Source organism: Alexandromys fortis, unplaced genomic scaffold, assembly GCF_014885135.2.
Source record: "Alexandromys fortis isolate MF-2015 unplaced genomic scaffold, M_Fortis_MF-2015_v1.1 scaffold_17, whole genome shotgun sequence".
Taxonomy (NCBI): Eukaryota; Metazoa; Chordata; class Mammalia; order Rodentia; family Cricetidae; genus Alexandromys; species Alexandromys fortis.
The window spans coordinates 3921801-3940187 of NW_026067896.1; the positions used below are offsets into that span (position 1 = coordinate 3921801).

Genomic DNA, 18387 nt, shown 5'->3' on the forward strand with positions numbered 1-18387 from the left:
GCTCACTGAGGCAGACCACCTGGTCTAACCTAATTGTTGAGCCTGGGGCTGGTGAGAGATCTGGTCTCAAAAAACAAAGGAGATAGCAACATCCAAGCTTGACCTCTGGCCTTCACATGTATGCGCACACACATACATAGACACACACACACACAGAGGCAGTACACTCAATTGCAAACACCTGTACACACATACACACATACCTACGCAAAGTAAATATATGGGGAAAGATCCTATTTTACCCACTTAGCATTTATAAAATTCTCATCAAAACCAATCACACGAATCTCGCTGTGTGGCCCAGGCTAGCAGTGAACTGTGGAATCCACACACCGACTTTGAACTATCAATTCTTCTGCCTAAGGCTCCCGAGTGCCGGACTGTTTTTTTTTTTTTTTTATGAGAATGGTGGGGTACCACATTCCAGGAGCTGCAGACTCATCCTTCCTTGTTGTCTGAAGCACCTGCCAAGGTCTCCCTCTCTACTCATTAGATGTTTTCGTGAATGGAATTCTTATGGGTTCCGGAATGCAGACATCCATCCCAGAAGTTCCAACGGCTTAAACCGGTCACGACCCTGCACCTGTTCAAACGCTACAACCTTCCCTGTGTGTCCAGCTCTGGCAGTGTGTGAACAGGAAGGGGAGGCTATTCACCTCTTTTTCTGGATAGACAAGGTGGGCACCATGGCTTGCAGGAAGCTTCTCTGCTAAGGAGCCAATGAGATCTTGGTTCCTCTTAATGATGTGTGTTGTTGCAAGAGAAGTGTTTGATGGGTTTTTGTTGTTTGGCTGGATTTTTTTAAAGGGGGGGGCTGTGGCTTATTGTATTTTGAGGCTGTGTCTCAGGTAGGCAAGGATGGCCACGAACTTGGTGTGCAGCTGAAGATGACCTTGAACTCCAGCTCCTAAGTCCTATAATCACCCACCTGTACCACCAGCCCACTGACAAATCCTTTCATGCCCCAGAGCACCCTTCACCACCTCTTGACAGACGAGTACTCCTCTGGAGGAGGGACTGAGCTCGTTGAGAGCAAAGCAGACACTGGACAAAGAATTTCAGTCAATGTCCATCATACAACGCCGGGTTATGCTGCAGTAACAAACGATTTCACAAGTCACGGTGCATTTAAATGATAAAGGTTTAGTCCTCAGAGATTCCTTGCTGGTCTAGGTCTAAAGCTAAGGCTGATCAGCCAGGACATTGTCGGGACGGTGGCAAGAGAGCTCTGGAGGCCAGCATCTAAAGACCTTGAAAAGAGGATCTGGAACTATGACGCTGTCCAGCCACAAGAGGTCAGTACAATGCTGCCTTGAGTCAGAACAGCAGCCGCAAATGCTCCTGGAACTCAATCTTCCTACCTCCACGAAGATCAATCAGAACCACAGCGACCCAGGATGGATGTGAGGCAGAGTCAGAAAACACCTCGGCCAGGCTGCTCCTCCAGCCTCCAAGGCTGACCAGAGCCTTCACTTGTAGCAGGCTTTTTCCTTTGGGCTACCAACCAGCTCCCAAATCATGACACAGAGACTTACTGTTAAGAATGCTTGGCCTTAGCTCTTATTGTAACCTGTCTCTCGCTACCTATGTTCTGCATCAGGGCTTTTTACCTTTCCTTCTGTGTCTCTCACTTCACTTTCCTGCTGTCTCTATGCCTGCCTGGCGGCGACCTGGCTTCTGTCCCCGGCATCCCCCCTTTCTCCTCTTCTGAGCCTAGATTTCTTCTCCTATTTATTTCCTTTGCCTGCCATCCCTGACTGTTCTTCTCTTGCCCAGCTATTGGCCGTTCAGGTGCCTTAGGCAGGCAAGTGAAACAGCAACACATCTTTACATAATTAAACAAATGTAACACATCTTTACAAGGCTGAATAATATTAATTCAGAATTAATCAGAAGTAACGTATCTTTACACAGTTAAATATTCCACAGAACTCACTGAGTATTCTGACTGAGTCAAATTTAAAGTTTAGAAGACACGCAGTCCTCTGGGAAAAATCAAGTTGAAGGCCGGCAAAGATGGCTCAGAGGATAAAAACATTTGCCACACAAGCCTGGTAAACTGAGTGAATCAATTCCCCAAAGTTGCCCTCTGACCTTGACGCGTGCGTGTGTCATGGCCCACAAATGCCCACACTCTTCTAAAGGCATTAGGCTTTATGTACACACATATACTTATACATTAATAATGAACATTTAGGAGGAAGAGGCAGGCTGATCTCTGTGAGTTCGAGGCCAGCCTGGTCTACAGAGCAAGTTCCAGAACAGGCTCCAAAGCTACAGAGAAACCCTGTCTTGAAAAACAAAAACAAAAACAAAAACAAACAAACAAAAAAAGCAGGGTGCCATTCAGTAAAGAGGGTTTAGAACCGACGGCCCCGTTTCAAGCAACTCCTTCTGCTATAATGAAACAAAGATGAGGGAGTTATGATTCTCTGGGGTTCTGTCACTTGAAGCCACAATATTGGAGTAGACCCTGTCAGATGTGTCTTCATAGTTCTTTGTCCCCAGCTGACCCACATTCCCATGGGGTTGTGACGTAGACTTCAGGGCACAGTTTTCTGCCGTTTGTAGCTCTTTCGAGGACTGTCTGGGCAGTGGTCATGTGCTAGCCAAGCTTACTCGCAGTATTTACGGACGCTTGGGGTCACGCTGAGCAGGGCAAAGGGGACTGGGTAAACTGATGAACTTGGTTGATGAACTGGCTGTGTCTGGGGTGACTGTCCAAACTTGTGCTTTCTAATCAAATGACGAATGACCAGGCTTTTGCTCAGCTCAGCAAATGTCTATGCTTTCGTTAGACTGGCCTCATTACAATGAGTTTACTGTAAATGGGTTGCCCAAATCATTGGGTATAAGGTAGAACTGTGGGGACACTGAGTATCAAAATCCTGTGAGCGTCTAATTCCAGGTAGATCTTCTTTACAGAATGAACGGCCACCCTTGGTGGAGATCCTAACGCATTCACGCCAATATGTGTTCCCAGACACCGACCCTGGAACAGCACCGACAAACCCGCAACGGACTGCGTGCGCTCTCAAGGGCTCTGCGTACGTCACCTCATCTGAGCTTGCTGTGGCGCTAGGAATGGACCAGGCATATGAATTATGTCTAGTTCCATAATTAAAGGTGGACACCAAGACTCAGAATAAGGAAGCATATTTTCCAGCAGTGAGCTTCTCATCCGTGTAACCAGCACTGCCATCCACAGATGACGCTGGTTAATTCTGTGCGTCAACTGGTTGGGCCAGAGAAGGCCCATCTATGCCCATATATCCTGGATGGGTCGCTAAGGGCATGCCTGGATAAACAAAGTAAAGAAGCCAATTTACTGTCTCTAAGACGGGTGAGGTCTCACTGACTCAGGAGAAGACCCGAGTAGAACAAAAGGCAGAGTCAGGGCGAACTCCACAGCTGGGAGAGCATTCTGCCTCTTGCACCTGGATTGAAGCTGGGAGAGCTGGCATGCACTTGGGAGGATTGGGAGTCCCGGGCTAACCTGAGCTGGGTTACAGCTCAGCTGGTAGGGGGCTAGCTTGGGATTCAGTCCTCAGGTCACACTGTGTACACCATACATGGCGGTGCACATCTGCAACCCCAGCCTGTAAGGTGTAAGGATCAGAAGTTTGTGGTCATCCTCAGCTACATGGGAGTTCAAGGCCGGCCTGGACTACATAAGATCCTCTCTGCGCTAATGAGTCAACTCGACATCATGCTTCGGCCTGGTCTTCACCCCAGAACTCACGCATCAGCAGTACAGCTGGAGAAGGACTTCCTCTCGTCTTCGCAAAGACGGTGCTCCGACGCCAGGGCACAGCGCGTGCCCAGTGCTCCTGATGAAAGACCTCGTTGCTCTGCCCATACTGAGAGCAGTGAGAACCATTAGAGGGGATACTGAGGTGTGATGTGGGATGTCTTTCTGTATATGTGTTGTTCTTCTTGGTTAATGAATAAAGCTGCTTTGGCCTATGGCAGGGCAGAATATAGCCAGACTGGAAGAGATATAGAGAGAAAGTAGGTGGAGTCAAGGAGATGCCATGTAGCTGCAGGAGGAAGAAGATGCCAGAACTTGTACTGGTGGCCACAGCCTCGTGGTAATACACAGAATAATAGAAAAGGGTTAATTTAAGATGTAACAGCTAACTAGGAACACACTTAAGCTATTGGCCAAGCAGTGTTGTAATTAATATAGTTTCTGTGATTATTCAGGTCTGGGCAGCTGGTAAACGAACAAGCAGACTGAGTTCACAAAGGTGACTTTCCTCAGCCGTTCCAGGCAAGGAACCTGACTCTCCTGAAGGGCCCATGCAAGTCCTGTGTGTCTTCATCTCTGTTAGATTTTATCCCTGTCCTGTTTAAAACAAAAACAAAACCCGCAATGAGAAGAATCTATGTGTCACAACTGTTTTTGTCTTGTGACCTGGGTACGTGCTGGTACTCCTGAATAATGCTGGCCTTCTTTAGGTTTAGAATGTGAGGTAGGTGGCCCTTCCTGCACTAGCAAAGAACGGCAGGGGCAGCCGGTGGCATTTCAGGGCTGTTGTCCGTATCCTGCAGGACATGTAACTCTTCCTGCAGTTGCAGAGGCTGCCTTTTGATTCAATTTTCAGTTTAGCAAATTGAGCCCCTGCTATGTGCAAGAGGCTGTGCCAGACGCTTGGGCAAGACACAGAGACTCCTAGTCCTCGCGGAGTTTCGCAGTCAAGGAAAAAAACAGAGACATTAAGCAATTTCAGTAAAGGGCAGTGATTATGGTGATAGCAGAAATGTCAAGGGAAAAGGGCAGGGAAAACATTGCCCACATGAAATAATATAAGATGTAAGGCTCAGTACATGAACACAGGGCAAGATAGACTTGGGGGGGGGCTGGTAGGAACCTAGTGGTGCTAGGTACTGGGGACCTTCGCAGGGCCCCAAGCCTGTGACTACCAAGCACCTGCAATGTGGCTGGCCCCAGGTAGGATGTGCTGTAAGCATGTAAGAATGCATTTCTAAGCTTAGCTCCAGAAAAGATGGACTATAGATGGGTAGTAATTATATGGATTCAATGAAGAAATATTTTAGATATTCAGGGTTAATGTTAAATTAGTTCTTCTCATTTTTTTTTACTTCTTTGATGCGCTACTAGAAAATAATTTGAGACAGGGTCTCACTCTGCAGCACTGGCTAGCCTGGCACTCGGGTCAAGCAGGCTGGCCTTGCATTTGCACCCACCCTCCCCAGTGCTGGGGTAGGAAGGGGGGGCCCAACGGGGCTGAAAATTTGAATTGCATGATTGGGACTTCTCAGGGAGTGCTGCTGCAGGCAGTGGCTCACACCTGGAGGTCCATGCAGGAGGGAGACTCAGGCAACATTATAGCGTAAAGCCAGCTTGGGCTCTAAGACCTCCTGCATGCCTGTGGTCTCTGCACTTGGGGGTGGAGGCCAGGGGGTCAGGAACTCCAGGACAGCCTGGGTTACCTGTCTCAAAGTTAAGTAAGAAGGGAAGTCAGTATCCAGACTTCATCCTTTGTGCACAACAAGTGTTTAAAATGTTTTAAACAGAGGTGATCTGATCCGGTTTTCCTTTTCCAAAGGGAAAGACTAGTTCGCAGGAAGAGACTAGGGACAGGGAGGGGCTGTGAGGTGACAGACAAGATGGGAGCTGGCAGGGTGGGGCTGGCAGAGAAAACTCTCCAGCTTTGGCCACAAGCCTGCCTCAAAACAAAACAAAACAAAACAGAAAGTAAAACCCTACCACCTAGAAAGCTGAGACAGGGATGACAAGGCCAAGGCCAGGCTGCCACAGTGAGACTGTTTCCCACCCCTCAAAACAGTCACAACTGTTACTCCAGGGGCGGGGAGGATGGGTTGAATCCCCATCACAGACTCCCCAACCCTTTCAAACAAAATGGTAAGTGCTCAGAGCTAACTCACAAATTCCTTGGTAACTTAGGGAATAGCGTGCATAGCCACAAATCCATACTGACCGGAATAACCAAGTAGATGAACATACAATGAAGGAATTAGCATACCACAGTAACTTACCTTAGGGAAGATTCATACAGGGAAGGCAGAAACCAACCAACCAGTGGGGAAGTCTGAGCAAAAACAGGTTGTCTGGACTTGGAATAGTGATGCACACCCAACCCTAGCATTTCAAAGGCAGAACGACTGCACGTTTGAGGAAAGCCTGGGCTATCTAGTGAGTTCCAGGCCAGCCTGGGCTACAGTGGGATTTAGTCTCAAAAAGTGAGCCAGATGTTAGACCAGGGGTTATGTTTGTAATGTTCGCACGAGCACAGTGAGATTTTTTTGGTCAACTAAAATAGTGACCTTATAAAAATCACACCCTATTTACAACTCTCTCCGCCTAAGTACCCAGCGGTATGACCACTGAGGCTAAGGTAGCACTTCTTGGTCTGAGTGACTTTAACTTGGAGACTAGGTCAGCGTCTTTCTCGTCACTTGCACTGCATGTAAACTCACTGAGGTGTTCTAGCTAACTCCAGTGTACTTAACAAGGTTTCGCCGAGGGTCAGAGCTACATCTGAACTTCAAATTATCAGAATGTACAAGAATATACAAAACTAAAACGTGAACTGTGTGGTGGCTCACACTTCAAACCCTAGCACGTGGGAGGCAGAGGCTGGAGGGCCATCTCAAAAACAACCAAATGCCCGGAAATCATTTCTTTAACTGTCTGGCTTACCTATCATTTCAGCAAAGAACCTTGGCCTCAAGTTCCAATGTGAAGGAGGTCCATGTCAAGATGAGACAAGAGAGTAGAGTTTAACACAGCAACAAAACACTGTTTATACCAAAGGAAACTCTTTATTGTAAACAAGGTATAAAGTACAACAAAAAATATTGTGCAAATTGGAACTCATGATTCATCATTTTTTTTAAGAAAATTTTTTTTTTTCAAGGGTTCAAGTTTGCATGTCAGAAACCTACACCCAAGATACAGAAACAGTGTAAATGGGAGGAGGTACAGTGACAGTTTTTCCACTATAGATTTTGGACAGTTTACCTTTACTACCAAGTGAATTATCTACTTTAAACCAGAACAGAAATACTGTTAGCAGAACTCACTGTTCTGGGCTGGGGACGCAGCTCGGTGGGCGAGCACTTGCAGAACACATGCAAGGCCCTGGGTCTCGGTGAGTTCCAAAGGTGCCCAGACACTGTGGTGGTTGAGAACGCAACTGCATCGTGAACGTCGTTTCAAGTTGGAAGTGAATGTTCTAATGACAGTTTTTCTACCTATCTATTCCCACAGCCTGAAAAACTCCCATAAATAAAGAGGAAAACTGTCCATCTGTAACGGCCATTAACTTCCTAATTTGAAAAAGCACACAGTGTATCTTCGACGTAAGCGTCCTTTATGATGACGTAAAGCCATCCTTCTCAGGAGTTATCTCAGATTCGACATCCCTTCTCATCAATACATACTTTCATCTTTAGATTTTTTTCCTAAACAAAGTGCAGCGTATCTTACTTAAGTCTACAGAAAACACATTGGTACACAATTTCCAAATCTACACGAGAAACTGCAGGCAAACTAAAACCTAAAGAGGAGTAAAATGCCTAAATGTTGTTAACACTAAACTAAAAAAATGCACGAAAAAAATTTTTTTTAGCTGTGCTTCCAAGCAATTAAATTAATGAGGGGTCCACCTCTGACTCCCCCTTAACGATGTACAGCTGTTCAACTTTAAATACCAACAAGAGTGGGAAATGACTGTTTTAGGTATACTCAATAGTAACTACACCCATGGAGGTGACCGGAAGGATGAGGACCAATAAGCAAGATAACTCTAGGAGAAGATGGCGTCTCTGTGGGACACAAGCTCATTCCCCAGCTCCATCTCTGTACTGCAACTTCCAGCCTCTAGATTCTTGAATCCAATGCTTTAGAACTGAGCCACACGGCCAAGCTGGCCTCAAGTATAAACTGCAGAAACTAAGTACCAATGTGGACATGATTCAGGATCTGTGCTGACCTCATCCGAAACCTTCAACACTATTCAATGGAGAAAAAGCTTTCTCATCTCTGTGTGGTAAGAAATGAAACCTGCCCTTCTGTGACCTGCCTGCGGCTGAAGCACTGGCCATCTAACCCAGGCTGGCCTTTCCTCAGGCGAGGGGCTTCTGCTTTGGCCCCTGCTGGAGGACCACAGACTCGCAGAAGCATCTTGACACCATCGCTGGCTCCTGACTGACCAAAGTTAGTTCTGGTTCTTCATCCTCCGGCCTGTCACTGTGCAGAGGCGGGGGTCGGAGGTAGAGCGACATCACTTAACTTGCTCACCTCCATCTGCCAGTTTGGGAGCTTCTTGGCTGACAGGTGGCGCCGGGCGTGCTTGGTCAAATGGTCACTCCTCATGAACCGACGATCGCACATAGGACAGGCAAATTTCTTCTCGCCCGTGTGGGTCCGCCGGTGTCTGGACAGTTCATCAGAGCGAGCAAACCTCCTCTCACACCCTTTCCAGCTGCAGCTGAAAGGCTTCTCCCCTGAAACAAAGACAGCCAGACGGTTACTACCCCGACGACCCTCCGGACTGGATCTACCACATCTAGAGCTGTACGAGGAGACAACATTTAGAACTAAAAGCTGGTCACTTTACAGATCACCGAAGTATATGCTAGACGTGCGTGGCATGGGGACATACACCTTAAGTCCCGGCACTTGGCAGCCAGAGATGATCACACACCCCCAGATGTGTGCCGCTGCTTCTGCCTCCACTCCCCAAGTGCGCCACGGGGCCCAGGGACAAATTTAACAATTAAAAAAAATACTTTATCACACGCAAAGCAAACCCTTCAATACACTCGTTTGTACTTGTGATTGTGGACAAACCCCACGTGCGTACTCATCTCTAAGACAACGCACACGTGCGCCGTACCTGTGTGTGTCCTCACGTGGGCCTTCAGGTGGGAACTTTTAAAGTAGGTCTTGCCACAGCCGGGATGGCTGCAGACGTGACTCCTCACTCTGGACGAATCCATCTGTGGAGTGACTCTCGCTGCCGAAGGAGAGAATCCGGGCGCAGGGGCGATGGGAGACAGTCTGGTGCCATTGGGGCTTACCACCGTAGGTTTCGGGCTCTGCACAACAGGCTGGGGAACAACGAACATGACGGTGCCCTTGGGCACCTGGGTGCCCATGAACAACACAGGGGGGCAGACAGCTGGTGGCTGGCTGGCTGGAGTGCTGGGGACAACTGTGGTCACCAGCGAGTTGTTTGCAGGAAGGGGAACCATCTGGCAGATGACAGGCAGAGGTGGTACGCCCGCAGTGGGCACTGTGGGTGAGGGGACCAAGACAGGCTTCTGCAATGGGGACCCAGGAGCCGGCTGAGACGGACAAATGACTGTCTCTGAGGACGGCACAGCCAGGTCACAGGGTGCGGCGCCTGCCTTCTCGTCACCATCCGCGGGTGCGTCTGGCTCACATTTGGATCTGTTGGGTGGCACGGCCGCGCAGGGTATGTTCTTTCGTGAAGCCTCTGTATTTGGGTGGGTTCTTCTCCGGAAAGAACTGTCCTGATGGCTGAGGATGCTGGCTGCTTTCACAGGGCAGGAGCGGTGGGTACAGAGCTGGGCATCAGCTGTGTGGCGGATGACACTCGTTGCCTGAGCCTTAGGGAGGGGAGGGGCCGCCACAGGACTCTTCTCTTCCTCTTTGGGCGGAGCAGCAAGAGGAGCTTTGGGGGCCTCGGAGAATGATTTGAAGTGGCCAGTAGATGGCGCTGGTGCCATCAGAGTTGACACTTGAGAGGGTTCAAAGTCAGAGGGGCTGTAAGGCGGAGTCAGACACTACAAAGAGAAACACCAGCGAGAAATTAAGAATTCGTTTATGTGAATACTAAAAAACGCTGCAATTTACACCCACTTCAGAACACTCACAAAGGCTGGGATCGTGTGAAGGTCAGGTGTCCCTGGCAGCAAGCTCTCCTCCTCTGACGTGTCAGACACTGGAGTGACAGGCCTGGCCTCAAGGAATTTCTTGAAACCTTGCTTCCAGTCGCAGCTCATGGACACGAGCGCCTCCACAGCCTCGAAGTCACTCTTCTCCGTCTTGTTCCAGGGGTACACGCTCTCTCCCAGCTTTTCAGACATCAGCTCCATCTTCTCCTCCTGCACGAACCAACGTTAAACTTCATCAGCATTCCAGTTGCTCAGGTGACGGGTGCACAAGCTTTTTGGTTTCAAAACACGCTTTGACATGAAAGGATGCCACCTTACCATAGCAAGGGAACGGAGACCAACCCTGGTAGGTCCTAAAGTGCAATTTGACTTAAAGCAAACTACTCCCAAGTTAAAAACGTTACATCCAGTTATCTACAACTGGTAACTTCATTACAAACGGTAAAGTAAAATAAATAGGGGGGGGGGGGTCCTAGCCAGGCATGGTAAACTGTATGTGTAATCTCGGGACGGTGGAGGCGGAGTGGTGGGAAGCACTTCAAAAACAAAACACAAAACAATCCAAGTGGGAAAACCCCAGGTTTATTTTGGGCAAGTTTCAATCTCTCCATTTCTACTACTTTACTGGATCTATCCAACACAATGGGACCAGGTAGGCACAAAATCTATGCGCTTAGAATTTGCAAAACAAACAAACCAAAAGCAAACTCCCCAGAGTGCACAACTTGGCTTTAACTTATTTAAAACACGCCTTGGTAAGAGTTTATGTTTGTGCAACCCCAGTAAGAGTTCCTTGAGCTGCATTCTAAAAGAAACATCATCTCTATTTTCCTTTTAAAAAGAACTTTCAAATCCCGATCAATGCAGAGGCTGCAAAAATTATGAAAAGTCTTCTAAACTGGAGGCGGGGGAGAGATACAGAACAGTTCAAGGCCAACTTGGGCCATATAGCAAGTCACTCAAAAAGACAGAGCAAAACTAATAAATAAAATTTAATTGTAAAGATAGTCTTAAATCTTTTTTTTTAAAAAAACAAAACAAAACACAAAAAACCACCCAGAAGTCTATCTTCCTATTGAGGGTGTGGGGGAAACAGACATTGTTCTTGGACTTTTACTAACAATGTCATTGCATAATCGTTCGCGCCTTTATGTAAGCTGCCCTGCGAAGCCTAAGTGTAAAAAGCCTCTAGGCACCGACGCAAAGAAAGGGGTGGAAAAAAGGCAGGCACGCTGGCAGGGGTGAAGAATGTGCGCGGGGAAGGGAAGCTGGGAGGGGGGCAAAGAGCCGGTGCGAGGCAGGAAAGGGAAGCCTGGCGGGGGCGGGGCGCGGGAGGCCGGCGGGGGAGATCCTTGCTGGCGGGGACCAACGGATGGGGCCGCCCTAACCTCAATGAGGCTGGCGGGTGAGTCACCGGGAAGCCAGCCCGCCGCGCGCGTCCCCGCCCCTGCCATTGGCCAGCCGGCCTGCGGCCCGTGCCCGGATTGGCTGGGCGGCCCCGGGTGGGCGGGGGCGCGGGGAGGAGGGGGCCGAGGCATGTGAACAAAGCGTGATCAGCGGCTGCTCCGGCCGGCGCAGGAAACGTGAACTGGGAATTGCCGCGCCGTCACCTTTCCCCTACTTCCTGAGCTCGGCCCCCGCCCCCGCTCGCCCGCCCGCCCGGGGAGGGGCCGCGGGCGCCGCCGCCAACCGCTCGCCAGTGCGCACCGGGCGGCGCGAGGGCTGGGCGGTGTCGGCTCCGGAGGCGCCCGCCCCTTCCCACTGCCCCCTCCCCGAGCCGCGGTTCCCTTAGGAACCGACAGCAGGGCCGGGCCTCGCTCCCGCCCCTGGCGGAGACCGGGGCTGGGTCACTCGGGGACGAGGAGCTCCCCGAGTGCACCCTTTCGCCGCCCATGCCCGGGCCTCCGCCTCGGCTGCGGGAGGAGGAGCCGGGTCCCCGCGGAAGCACGACCGCCGCCCTCCTCCCGGGAACGACCGCTCCGAGCCCGGGGCGCTCCGCCCACTCGGCCCGCGGGACCTCGACCCACCCGCGTCTCCCGCAGGCGCCAAGCGCCCCCTCGCTGCTGCTTTCGGCAGCCCCGGACCCCTCGCATTCCGCCTCTCTGCAGGCTCCCAGACGTGCGGGCGCCCACGGGCACGGGCTCCCCGCCTCGACACGCGCCCCCCGCGTCTCGCGGTCCCCGCTCCCCCGCCCAGCTGTCGGGCTCCAAGGCAGGGCCCTGCCCCCCCCTTCCCCGCCGAGAGTAATCCATCGGCGGCCACCTGCCTCCCGGGAAGGGAGTCCCCTCCCGACGTCTGCGGGGGTGCGCGCCTCCCCCGGCGCCCGGAGAGCCCGCGTCCCATCCATACCCCCAGCCCCGGGCGACCCCAGCCGTGTGGTCCCCACCTGGCAGCACCCCTTCTCCTCCCTCCCCGACGAGCAGGCGCCCGCCTCTCGGGCAGACAGCTCCTGAGCAGTCTTTGCCACCGCGGGTCGCGCTCCTGGTGCAGACAGGGGCATCTCCCGCCAGTGCCAGGTGCAGGGCGCCCCCTCCAGCGTAGCCGCGCTTCCAGGGAGGCAGTCCCCCTTTCCTGCTCACGCTCTGCCTCGGGTCTCCCCGAGTCGCGCTCCCCCTTGTCTGCTGGACACCCAGGGAAAAGATCGCTGTCTCCTGGTGCGGGTCCCAGGCGTCCTCTTAGGGCAGACCCCTCCTCTGCACACGCCCTCGATGATAGCCCCAGCCTGCAGGCAGGGAATCACTGCAGGACCCCGGCTGCAGCCTGGGTCCTCGTCAGGCGTGGCTGCTGGAGGGGACTCGGGCTTCGCGCCCCGGCTGGGAAGGACCAGCATCCCCAGGTGACTTACCGAAGCCTGCTGGAGAGAAGCGCCGAAGTTGAGCATGGTCGGGCTGTCCGGGTGGCCGCAGGGTGCGAGCTGTACCTCTCGCTGAGCCTGGCTGTGCTGGCTGAGGAGCCACAGACGGGCGCACAGGAGACACTAGACGTCGACGCCGCCGCGCTCCGCGCCGTCTGCCCCCCTCCCCATTCAGGTAGCCGCTCTGCCTGCCCCGCGCCGCGGGGCGGGGGAGGGGGCGGGGCCTGGCACCGGCCAATCAGCGGCAAAGGTGTGTGAGGCTTCGTCCAATGGGCTGGCGGGGCCACGCGTGATCAGCGGCTGCCCGGCTGCAAGAAGCTCTGTCAGTGGAGCGTGTACACAAGCCGAGGCGCCGTGTTCCCTCGGTCCTGCCCCGGGGAAACTCCGGGGACCACCTGACTCTGGGACGCCCCGCGCCCACCCCTCGTCTCCCAGTCCTCCCGTCCCCGCCCATGCGTGCCCGGGGGCGGTGCCGCCGGCGGGGGCAGAGCCGAGAGCGGGCGCGGTGGCGGGCGGCGTCCAGGCTTTGCGGAGAGCCGGCCCCACGTGGGGGGTGGGGTAGGAAGAGGGGGGTCAGGAGAGGGGAGGGAAGCCCGCTCCACCCCGTCCCCCTTGGCGCCCGCCGCGTCCGGGCCCCGCCAGGGAGTGGGCGGGACCCCGAGCGAGCGAGCAGGGGAGGGAGGCGGAGGCCGCCAGCGCGGGGCCGAGCCTGGAGGTTTTTCTCTGCCAGCGCGGTCATCGTGGGTCTGTCGTGGAGGCAAGAGCCGGGTGGACCACCGAGCCGGCGGCATCTCCGAGCCTTGGCCGGGCTTGGTCGCTCTGAGCCGCGAGGACGGGAGGACCAGGGCGCGGCGGCGGGGAGCCCTGTCACGGAGCAGACACCTGCTCGCACTCGCCGCCCACGCCCCGGCGGCGGCGGGCGCTGGCTCGCCCTCCCATCTGCAGCACAGACAACCGGCAGCAGCGCCCGCCTCTGCGCGTCCCTCCCGTCCTTCCTCCTGGGCGCCGGTGTGGGGACTGCGGGAAGCCGGGACCGTACACGGGGCCGGTGGCTTGGCCCGGAGCCCTAGACCCGAGCGCTCGGTGGCAGAACCGAGTTTGAGCTTGGTGCAGTCACAGTTTAAAATACAGAGCCCGTGTGAGCTGTCTCCCAGGTGGACCTCCGCCCTGCCAGGAAACCGCTTGCGGGGATGCGGGGGGAAGGAGAGAGGGCCGGAAGGTGGGATTCCTGCCCGGGTCCCTGCCCGCTCCACCACTCCCGGGTTTGGAAGCCGCCCGCGTGCAGCGCAGCAGCCGGGGCGGGGGCTGTGGCCTCCAGGTCCCAGAGCTCTTGCTCCTCTTTGGCGCCCCGTTGCCCCGCCCCCCTTGACCGTTTGTGCGGGTTCACAGCAGCTGCTGGAGCCGGAGGCAGTGATAACGGGGCTTAAAGCAAGCTGGAGATTTCTATCTTCTCCCTTGGACTGGCGGGTCGAGAGACAAAAGTCACTGCCCCCCCCCCCCGCGGGCTTTCTCAGCCCGCACGACTGAAAGGGCTCATGCTGTCCCCGTCAGGGTAAGGGAGGGAATTGTTTTAGAGAACGCCAACTCTACCACCATCCCATGGTTCCTTCTGGTATACCTAAATTCAGCCATCAACAAGAGTAATGATAAAACCGTGGGCCAGAGAGGCCCTGGGTGGGGGTGGGGGAAGATGACTGAATGGCCTCCTGTCACTGCCTGCTCTGAATCCGCTGGAGGAGCGCCAGCTCAGCAACCCAGGCAGCTCTTCCTGCCTCCCTCCACCCGGTGCCCCTGCTTCTGTCTGCAGGAGTGTCCCTCCCTGCAGGCTTCCTTCCGCTTGGGCTGGCCCATCCTGTTGATCTGAGCCTGAAGGGTTGGAGCAGCTGGCCTGGGCACCTGCTGCAGCGCAGGAAGCTCCTGTGTGTGCCCAGCCGGCAGGCCTGCCCGCCCGCCTTCCTGTCAGGGAGCCGCCCCCTGGAGTGGCCACAGCCAGACCCACCAAGGCTGAACTCTGTGTCTTCCAGAATGTGGTGCCTGCTGGCGTGGTGCCCCCACCCCCGCTGAGATGTAGGGAGCATTCCGGACTTGGGGTGACCACTACAGGAAAGAGGAGAGAAGGGTAGGAGGAGCGGGTCGTGGAGGCACAATTCCTGGGGATTCAGAGAAAGCTGTTTCCCAGGCACTTCAGACCCAACATCACCAAATCTAAAACGGTTTCTGTACGCTCTTAAGAGTTAGTTCCTCATTGCGCATCCAGCCCCTGTCACCTCACTCAAAAACTTAAGTGGGATCCGGTTCATCCCCAGCTCCGTGCAGCTTTGGCTCAGAAACACCTACTTACTGTCTGCTTGGCAGTGTTCTCTCTGCCTGTCTTCACCCTCCTCCCCTTTTGTCTTAGAATCCATTATGTAGCCCTGGCTGGCCTGACGCTTACCATGTAGATCACAGTGCCGGTTAATTCAGCCCAACCCTCCTGCCACAGCCTCCCAGGTGTTGGGATAATGGGCACCAGGTAGACACCTGGCTAAGGTTTTCACCTCCTGCTTGGATGAAGCTATTTCTATCCGTAATCCCAGGACATCCACCCACACCCCAGCTTGTTTTCCAGTTCCCAGATTCAATGCTGATAGCTAAGGTCCAATCACAACCCTCCCTACTGAAATAGATGACTGACCTTTGCCTATTACAGGAAATCAAAGGCCAGCCCTTTATGAACTAGGAGTCCCAAGTACTTTCTCAACCTTTCCAACCGTCTGCCAAATTCTCCCCTTGCCCAGAGCCCCCATCCAATAAACACGGTTACTCATGCCTCGGATCATTTATCCACTGTTTCCAACGAATGTTCCTGAGAATCTGTGTGTTCTAGGCTGGCCAGTAGATGGGCCTTGAACTCTCGATTCTCCTGCCTCTACCCTCCAAATACTGGGATTACAGGGGTGTATCACCACATTCTGCTTCCCATTAAGGCTTAAAGTTTAATCCCTGCCTTTTATCCCATCATTCAGGAATCAGATGCAGGTGGATCTCTGAGTTTGGGGCCAGCCTGGGCTACACAGCAAGTTTCAGGTGGAGACAGACTCCTGAGGAATTTGCAGGCTATGGAATGAAATGGGAGTTTTCTGTATGGTATAAAGAGGCTAGACTGTCTTTGGAGAACATATTTTTTTTTACCCGAAGGGCCTTTTTTTTCTTTCTGGACTCAGGGGTCTTGCTCCCCTGCCATGTTAGTGAAACCTTCCTTGATAACTGCAGGCTGAACTATTTGTCTGCCTCCACTCCAAAGCACCTTGTGCTAGAGATAAAGTACTTGTTATATCATATTGCAAAGCCTATTTTATAATACTGAGTCCGGCCCATGGTCCACCCAGATCTAAGCTCCTATAAGATGGTGGCCTCTTCATAATCTCTCCACACGTGTACATTCAGGCTGGCCTGAACTCTCAGCAAGCCTCCTGCCTCAGTGCCCCAAGTGCTAGAATCACCCATGTGAGCAGCTATGCTCAACCCCAAAATTATCTTTCTTATTTGATATTTGTTCTATAATAAACACTTCTTACATTTTTTTCCAATGAAGCAAATAAAATTATAGATTGTCTCTGAAGACCCTGGGATCACAGACGGAATGTGGGCCAATATATGAGTGGGCCCGTGTCTTAATTTGTGTTGTTACCAGACTGGTCCTTTATAGAATATAGTCATCTTAGGCATGAGTAAGAAGGGAGCCTTGGGCAGTCTAAGTGGTACCTCAGGTGCTGACCCTTGTTGCTGATGGTGCTTCATTCCCTTCAGTCAGAATACTGAAGGAAGGTAGCGTTCCCCATTTGAGCTACAGATCTTAGAACACACTGAACCTATCGGGCAGCTTCTCCTTGCTGCTTACAGCCACCGAGTCCCATCCCTGTCATTCCTTCAACTCCCCACCGTATTAGCTGAACACTGAAGAACCATCGTAACAAAAGAAGTCCCTGTGTTGAAGGGACCTCTAGGATCGTGGGAGAAGCAAGTAACTGTAGCCATTGTACATTCTGGAAGATGCTAAGAGAGGTGATGCACAGGTTTAGGGGGTGTCTAGGGAAGTGTCAGAAAAGGCTCCCTGAGTTCCTCCTCAAAGCCTAGAGTGGAGAGCACCAGCAGCTCAGTATACTCTAGAAACCCGAGTCACACACCCGAGAAGCAGAATGAGGAGCTTAGTCCTGTGCGTGCCATTGAGGGATGTAATAGAACTTTGATCCAGAGATGGTGAGGATGAGTGTTAGTGTGGAGAATGGACCTGAGGAGTGTGTGTGTGTGTGTGTGTGTGTGTGTGTGTGTGAGAGAGAGAGAGAGAGAGAGAGAGAGAGAGAGAGAGAGAGAGAAACACCAGAGTCAAGGTGTCGGTGGCAAAGATGAAGCCTAAAAAAAGGAAGTAGAGGCAGGCCTAGAGAGGCTAAGACAGAGCTGTAACTTAACTGGGTTGAGGAAGGAGAGGGTATTGGAATTGGAAAAGATTGCTAGGTTTCTGGCTTATTCACCGAATCTAATACCACATCATCGCCTATAGAAGGGACCACAGAAAAGTCATGGGTTGTGGAGGACAGGAAGTCATTGTCAAGTTGGTTTAATTTTTTAAAAAAGATTTATTTTTTTAAAAATTATGTATACGGGAGGGGGCAGTGTCCACAAGAGGGCATTGGATCCCCTGGAGCTCGAGTGAGGGACAGTTGTAAGCTACCTGTCTCTGGTGCTGGAAAATGAACTCAGATCCTCTGCAAAAGCAGTCCATGTTCTCAGGCATAAGCGGCTCTCCAGTCCTGACAAGCTGGTTTAGGGCATGCAGAAATGAGGCTCTGTGTGACACATCAGACAGAGATGTCTAGAAGTAGCGTTGTCTTAGAGCTGGGGTTTAGGCAAAGTGTGGGCTGGTGTAGTAGGAAGACCACTTGCTTGTTCTCGGCTGCTCAACCCCGGAATAATCACACAAACACACACAGAAACCATATTATTTACAATACTGTTTCTGGCTAACTCATATCTTAAGTTAACCCATCTATGTATTAATCTATGTATTGCCATGAGGCTGTGGCTTACAGGGTAAAGTTCCAACGTCTGTCTGGGGGAGGGGGGCTACATGGCTTCTCTCTGACTCTGCCTCCTTTCTCCCAGCATTTAGTTTAGTTTTCCCAGCCTAGCTCTACTCTGCCCTATCAGGCCAAGCCAGCTTCTTTACTAACCAATGGTATCCACAGCATACAAAGGGGAATCCCACATCAGGCTGGAGATAAAAAGTCAAGAATCCTAGGGGTATAGTGGCATCCAAAGTTAGGAATAGATGAGGTTCCAAAGGAAAAGGGAGAACCAGAGAGAAGCAAACACATGCACACAGGGACATGCTGGCTGAGGGTGCTGTTCTGTCCTCGTGGGACAAAGTAGAGATGGGAGGCAAAGGAAGGCAGGTGGAGAAGCTGCGGGTGTCAGAAGGAGTAAAGGGAATGTTGGTTTCGTTGCCATGGTATAGTAATTGCTTTTCTCATCCTTGTGAGCAAATAACTTACCAAAACAATCCAAGGGATCATTTATTTCGCCTTACAGTTTAAAGGGATACAGTCCATTGATGTGGGAGTGATTTCTTATAAATAAAGAAA

General features: G+C 52.4%; 1 protein-coding gene across 1 annotated transcript; it reads right to left on the reverse strand.

Moving 5' to 3' along the window:
• Positions 1–6790: 6790 nt before the first annotated feature.
• Klf10 (KLF transcription factor 10) lies at positions 6791–12923 on the reverse strand. The gene is made up of 4 exons (XM_050162772.1): positions 12758–12923; positions 9892–10122; positions 8889–9801; positions 6791–8496 (listed from the first exon to the last, which is right to left on the reverse strand). Exons 1-4 carry the CDS (start codon positions 12791–12793, stop codon positions 8237–8239), a joined length of 1440 nt encoding a protein of 479 aa, XP_050018729.1. The 5' UTR covers positions 12794–12923; the 3' UTR covers positions 6791–8236.
• Positions 12924–18387: the final 5464 nt, after the last annotated feature.